Consider the following 7,447-nt stretch of genomic DNA (forward strand, 5'->3'; position numbering starts at 1 on the left):
AAAAGACTAATAAATAAGTTTAGAAATTAATCAAGTTTTTTAAACGTGGTGAAGCTCTTAGCCCAGTGGTTGAGAGCTTACCTATGACTAGGGAAGTCATGGGTTAGAATCACATCCGGATCTGGGGGGCGCAAATTTAAAAAAAAAAAAATCAAGTTTTTAAACAAATTAAAAGAAAACTGATTAGTTTTTTTATTATTATTAAAATACTAAATTTCATTGGATAAGATTAGTATCAAAATAAACATTTTATATTTAATTGATGTTTGACCAATAAAAATCCAATATGGCACTTAAGTTCAAATAATAGTAAATTAATTTGTTCGATTTATTTTGTTAAGGTAAAATAAAAAATTAACATTTCATAATTAGACTTAAAAATTTGGGGAAATCAGTACCTTATCCTATTATTAAACAAAAAAATAAGAAAACAAATCTCAGATTAACATGGCGCTTGCATTTGCCATTAACAAAGAATAAGAGCAGGAAACAATTTCAAGAATTCCTCAAAACCGAAAAAATATACAAAAATTCAGCTGAGATCCAAATCACCAGATGAATGAAACTACAGGATCATCATCAAAACCAAGGTCTGCACGTTCTGTTCTTCCATATCAGACCCCAAGACTACGGGACCATTACCTGATTGGCAAGAAATTGGGCCAAGGCCAATTCGGCACAACCTATCTCTGTACCAACAAGGCCACAAACAAACAATACGCCTGCAAATCAATCCCTAAGCGGAAGCTTCTTTGCAAAGAAGATTATGAAGATGTATGGAGGGAGATCCAAATCATGCATCACCTCTCTGAACATCCAAATGTGGTTCAAATCAAAGGTACCTATGAGGATTCTATGTTTGTTCATTTGGTTATGGAGCTTTGCGCCGGTGGAGAGCTTTTTGATAAGATCGTAGCCAAAGGCCATTATAGCGAGAAGGAGGCTGCTAAATTGATCAAGACCATTGTTGGTGTCGTTGAGGCTTGCCATTCTTTAGGGGTTATGCATAGGGATCTTAAGCCTGAGAATTTCTTGTTTGATGTTCCTGAAGATGATGCTCATCTTAAGACTACGGATTTTGGGCTCTCTATCTTTTATAAGCCAGGTTTGTTTTTTCTTCTCTTTTTGAATTCCTTTCTCGTTAATTAGATTGGTCCTCGTGTTTGTTGATTGTTAGGTATGCTAGATTCGGACAGATACGATTATGATCGATTAGAAAAATATATTGTATTTGGGCATTTCTTGCTTTTGTGCTTTGCATGTGACTTTTCTTTTCTCCTGCCTGTGCATTGGGATCCGATTGGTTATTTAGACATTTGTGGGGTTGAGCTGTTCTGTGCTTTCATTCTGGATATTCTTCCTACGTGTTTATGTTCTTGTTTTCCTTTAAATGATTCTAATCTGCTATTTTGCATTTGGAGCATTTCTGCTTTTGTCGAATAAGAAGTTCAGTTGGTATTTTATTTCATTCCTTTCGTCCTTTTTTTTTAAAAAAAAATTATAAGGATTTTCCATGGCTAAGAATGTTGATTTCATTCTTTGTATATATTTAATTCTATTATATTGTTATAATTAACCAGTTTCTTCAACAGTTGTAAGAATCTGTGAATGCAATCAACTATATATGTTTGTTGTATGCTTTAAAATTGTGTGAATCAGTATATAAGATGCGAAACGCGAAATTCATTCAACAAATGATACTGTTGTTTTATTTATTTTGCAAAATAAATGATTTCACATCTATCTTGTTCCAAATACGATTTAAGGTGTCAGAATTGCTAGCATTTCTGAGGATGCTTAAGTGATTATTTCCCTGTAAAAGTCATTTCTTCTAGTGGTTGAAAATATCTTGATGTCTGGGAAAATGGAACTTCATTTTCCTTATATATTTCACTTTTCAATGACTCAATTGTTGGATACTTTTCTCTTCAGGACAACGGTTTTCGGACGTAGTTGGAAGTCCATATTATGTTGCACCTGAGGTTTTGCTCAAGCATTATGGACCTGAAATAGATGTCTGGAGTGCAGGAGTTATACTTTACATCTTGTTAACTGGAGTTCCTCCTTTCTGGGCAGGTAATGACCTTTATCATTGATTTTTATCTCTCTCAGCAGTTCACAGATGCATCTACATTTCTATCCTTTATCTTAGTTTTTTTTTCTCCATGTGAAGTTTATTTTCTTCTCCCCTATTGCAGAAAATGAATCAGGAATTTTCAAACTGATCTTGAGAGGCAAGTTGGATTTTGAATCTGAGCCATGGCCCACTATCTCAGATAGTGCAAAAGATTTGATTCGAAAGATGCTTGAGCGGGATCCAAGAACAAGGATTTCTGCTCATGAAGTATTATGTTAGTTCTTTCATTATTATTATGATCAAATTAGTTCTATAGGTACTATAGTACGGATCTTTATAAACTGTTATGAATTGATACTGACGAAATTTGTTTGTCTTAGGTCACCCGTGGATCGTGGATGACAGAATGGCCCCTGATAAACCTCTGGATTCTGCAGTCTTGTCACGTCTGAAGAAATTCTCGGCAATGAATAAACTTAAAAAGATGGCTTTGCGCGTATGTTTTTATCCATATTTTTCGTATTATATTCTTGAATTAAAGTGTATTTTGCAATAGTTATTTGATATCAATTTATGGATAGAGCTACTGAGTTACTTCAAGTATAATTGGATAAACTTACATGAGAATGAGAATATATGATATAGAAATAATGACATTACTTGTTGTAGGAGTAGAGTAATAGCGTTTAAATGAAGTTTTTCTTCTAGAAGTTGGATTGGAAAAAGAAAATCAATTTGATTGACTAAGATTTTTTCTGTGAATATAATATTTAACATATGTAATTTGTTTATTTTATAGTTTTTGTCATACCAAAATGATTAGATTTTTACATTTCAAACACTATCTCCCTACTGCATTTACTTTATATATTTACTCTTTCTATGGAAGTAAACATTTGGTCCATTATCCACTAAGTTGTTGCAATGAGAAAATCCTTTTAACAGGTCATAGCAGAAAGGCTGTCTGAGGAAGAGATCGGTGGTTTGAAAGAGTTGTTTAAAATGATTGATACAGACAACAGTGGGACAATTACATTTGAGGAACTTAAAGAGGGTCTGAAGAGAGTTGGTTCTCAGTTGATGGAATCTGAAATCAAGGCTCTAATGGAGGCGGTAAAATAAAAATATTTTTTCAGTTGTGACTAGTAACTGAAGATGACTTTTTTTATTCTGCTACTTGATTAATTTCAATGACTTTTTGTTCTCACATGGGGAACATCTACAGGCGGATATAGACAATAGTGGATCAATAGACTATGGTGAATTTATTGCTGCTACTTTGCACTTAAATAAAATGGAGAGGGAAGAGAATTTGCATGCAGCCTTCGGCTATTTTGACAAAGATGGGAGTGGTTACATAACAGTCGATGAGCTTCAACAGGCTTGCAAAGACTTCGGCCTAGATGATCTTCATCTGGATGACATGATCAATGAAATTGACCAGGATAATGTAAGTCTCTTCACGGTCATATCAAGTGATTTCCTTATTCTTTAATTCCTTTAGCTTTGTGATTTTGTATCGATGTATATAGTGGTAAAGGATGCTTTCCGCGGACCTAATTTGTCATGTATATAGTGGTATTCATGTTGATGACACTTGCCATTCTGTTGAGAAAAACGAAGCTACTTTAGGGAACAATTTTCGCCATAGTTTATAAAGAAACGATGTTGCTTAATACATTAATATATGTTTCTGTATAATATTAGAGGTTGGAAATTGAGTTTTGATTGCTGTAATCCAGTTGTTATTTGTTTCTCCATTTGAGAGAATCCTTATGGTTATGTGAATGGTATTTTCCAGGATGGACGAATCGACTATGCGGAGTTCACTGCAATGATGAGAACAGGAGATGAAGCAGGAGTTGGAATAAGCAGAACTATGAGAAGCAATCTCAACTTTCATTTAGGTGATGCTTTGGGAATTAAGGATCCAGAAAGTAGTGATAAACCAACTGATTGAATTCTTGTGTAGTTAAGCAATTTGCTGTACGAGGGAAAAAAAAAAAAGGTGCAGCTAAGTTATCAAAAAGTCTCATTTTTGGGTTTTTTTTTTTTTTTTTTTTTTTTAGTTTGGTAGGATTTTGTTGGTCTTAGTTTTGGTGAGAATAGTTTTTTATAAAGCTGATACTAACCCTACTGTTTGACAGTAAGAATGCAGCTATGCCAAGATTCTCTTAACTGCTGAAAACTTGGGCCTTTTCTCACATTTTGCTTTAGTTGATTTCTATTTAAGGTATATTGAACATACGCATGTATTACTAGAGATGACAAGCTTTTGGAATAACATCAATTTTTCTTCAATGTTTGAGACATTAACTTTTCAAGATTGAAAGAGCACTTAAGAAACATGGGTTCTTCATATAGTTCTTGCTTTCCTCTCTTTGTTGTTTGTTGATACCACGACTCCAACCCGAAACACAAACACCTCTGCTTTGTCAATGTCTTCATCACTGTTGGAACAAATATAATTCCCAGAACCAGATTCCGACAATTAACATCGTCTACTCATCACATTCACAGCATCCGGCATCATTGATTTATTGCAGAACATGGACACAGCAACTTGATAGAGATTACTCATAGATGGATAATCACTATGAAATGAACTAGTGGGGTGAATTCTATTCCAGAAAGACAATAGAACAGTAACCTTACAAAATAGACTTAATGGCTAAGCAAAATAAACCCAGGGACACAGTCCACAAGACTAAATGAGTAGTACTGGCTACAGATCATGATTTCGTCTTCTCAATCATGATTTCGTCTTCTCAAGTTGCTCCCTTCGCACCTCTGGCTTCCCACTAAACCAACCACTGTTTGACCTATTCTCCTTCGTTACTGTATGTGTTGCTAGCGCATGGGTCAGCTGTAAAGATTCGGCAATGTTAACTTTGAATCTGATTGGCAGCGACGGTTGCACTGAACGCGATTGATATGCCACCTCCCCAATTCGTTTTATGATCTGAAACGGACCATAAAACCTTGCTGCCATTTTCTGATTAATTCTCATTGCCACGGATTTCTATCGGTGTGGTCGAAACTTTAAGTATGCCCAGTCTTCCTTCTCAAATATCACTTCTCGTCGACTCTGATCCACTCTCGACTTCATTGCCTGTTGTGCCTTGTTCAAATTGAACTTCAACTGAACTAAAGCAAGTGTTCTATCCTCCAACTCCCTTGCAACTATCTCGACCCTCACTTCTCCGGGTACAAACTGAAACGAGGTTAGGGGTTTACGCCCGTAAACTACCTCGAATGGGGTCATGACGTCTGATGTGTGGTATTAAACCAAAATTCAGCCTATTGTATCCAATCTGCCCAAGTTTGTGGCTATTCTACTACAAAACATCTCAAATATGCCTCCAAACATCTGTTTGTAACTTCAGTCTACCCATCAGTCTCTGGATAATAAGCGGATGACAGTTGCAATTTCGTCCCTTGTAGTTTAAACAACTCTAACTAGCACAAGCTCATAAAAATAGGTTCGCGGTCGCTAACAATTGCATTAGGGATGCTACAAAAGTTGAACAACTTCCTTTGTAAATAATTATGCTACTGATTTAGCCGAATATAGATGCCTTAAAGTAAGAAAGTGGGCATACTTGCTCAGCCTGTCCACCACAACCAAAATCGAATAAAACCCCTTAGACTTGGGTAATCCTGTGATAAAATCCATTGGTAATTCAGTCCACACCACTTTTGGAATTTCTAACGGTTGCAATAGCCCCACTAGTGTCAGAGCGGAAGCCTTGACCCATTGGCAAGTCTTACTCATCCCTACCCAATAGACATTTGCAGTCACATGTTTGTAAGTCTGATAGAACCCAAAATGGCCCCCAATTGGATACCAATGAAACTCACGTAGCAAGGAGGGAATTAATTGGATACCAATGAAACTCATGTAGTAAGGAGGGAATTAAGGGAGAATTGGATGAAATGACTAACCTGATTTTGTACAAAATAACGCCTCCCTACAATTTAAACACCGACTTGGACGACGGTTCCTTGAGGAGGGCTTCTCTTATCTTGATTAATTATGGATCAGTTTCCGCCTTTTTAAGAAGTTGCAACCCGTCTTCCTATTTAGAATCTGAATTTATCCATTAGAGTTCACCATACTCCTCACGTCGTGATAATGCATCAGCGGATGCATTTAGTTTACCAAGTTTATAAAAAGTGTCAAACTCATAACCTATAAACTTTGTTACCCAATTCTGTTGGTCATGTGTTGTTATGCGCTGATTTAGGAGATGTATTAAAATATTTTGGCCAGAGAACACCCGAAACTTTCTGCCCAGCAAAAAAGGTCGCTAGTGTTGGATAGCAAGAGCCAAGCCCATGGTTTCCTTGTCATAGGCGGACTTTGCCAAGTTTCTATCCCATAGAGTGTTGCTAAAATATGTTATCAGTCTTGCTTGTTGCATTAAAAATGTGCCCGCTCCTCGCATGGACACATCACATTCGATGTTGAAAAGTTCATCAAAGTTTGGTAAGGCGAGGACCAATGCTTGAGTAATTGCCCTTTTTATGGACTCGAAGGCTGTTCGAGCATCCTCATTCCACTCAAAACCATTTTGTTTTGTGAGGCTAGTTAAGGGCCTCACAATTTTACAATAGTCGGTGATAAATTTCCTATAATACCCTATTAACCCGAGGAATCCATGCACGCCCTTCATCGTTCTCGGGACTGGCCAGTCAACAATTGTTTGAATCTTCATGGGATCCATTTAAACTCCTTCGCCATTGATCACATGACCCAAATATTCCATGGTTCTCATCCCAAATTGACACTTCTTCCGATTAGCCACAAACTGATGTGTTTCGAGGACTTTTAAGACTACTTATATATGCTTCATATGCTCCTCCTAAGTATTGTTGAAAATCAATATATCATCGAAGAAAACAAGCACGAACTCCTAAAGAAACGGCCTAAAGATGCCACTCATTGTTGCTAGAAATATAGTCGGAGCATTCATCCATCCGAACGACATGACGAGATACTTGTAGTCACCGTTGTGTGTTCAGAAGGCCATTTTCTCAATGTCGTTGCTCTTAATTCGTATTTGATAGTAACCCGGTTTGAGGTCTATTTTGGAGAAATAGCGAGTCCTATGTAATTCTTCTAACAAATCATCAACAATTGGAATCAGGTACTTGTCTGGGATGGTCACCTTGTTGGGGGCCTGATAATCCACACACAAATGCCATATAGCGTCCTTCTTCTTCACCAAGAGGATCGGGCTTGAATAAGCATTATTGAGGTTCCAAATTATGGCCTGAGCTAGCATACTTGTGATTTGTCCTTAAATTTCATCTTTGTGGTAATGGGGGAAGAGGTAAGGATGGACACGAATAAGTTCACTCCCTAGG

The 7,447-nt window shown here is 36.7% G+C and overlaps 1 protein-coding gene across 1 annotated transcript; it reads left to right on the plus strand.

Annotated features, from left to right (window-relative positions):
* The first annotated feature begins 407 nt into the window (after positions 1–407).
* On the plus strand, positions 408–4,378 carry LOC136235380 (calcium-dependent protein kinase 11). The gene is made up of 7 exons (XM_066025028.1): positions 408–1,105; positions 1,933–2,076; positions 2,199–2,351; positions 2,458–2,573; positions 3,023–3,190; positions 3,303–3,527; positions 3,879–4,378. Exons 1-7 carry the CDS (start codon positions 556–558, stop codon positions 4,035–4,037), a joined length of 1,515 nt encoding a protein of 504 aa, XP_065881100.1. The 5' UTR covers positions 408–555; the 3' UTR covers positions 4,038–4,378.
* Positions 4,379–7,447: the final 3,069 nt, after the last annotated feature.

Source organism: Euphorbia lathyris, chromosome 7 (genome assembly GCF_963576675.1).
Source record: "Euphorbia lathyris chromosome 7, ddEupLath1.1, whole genome shotgun sequence".
Lineage (NCBI taxonomy): Eukaryota > Viridiplantae > Streptophyta > Magnoliopsida > Malpighiales > Euphorbiaceae > Euphorbia > Euphorbia lathyris.

What these genes read in the sequence shown, in the direction of transcription:
- LOC136235380 (XM_066025028.1), top strand. Translation starts at nt 556, where the DNA reads ATGAATGAAACTACAGGATCATCATCAAAACCAAGGTCTGCACGTTCT. An exon ending in AGTTCCTCCTTTCTGGGCAG is followed by an intron (nt 2,077 to 2,198) that starts GTAATGACCTTT and finishes CCCCTATTGCAG; the next exon opens with AAAATGAATCAGGAATTTTC. An exon ending in TTCTGCTCATGAAGTATTAT is followed by an intron (nt 2,352 to 2,457) that starts GTTAGTTCTTTC and finishes TGTTTGTCTTAG; the next exon opens with GTCACCCGTGGATCGTGGAT.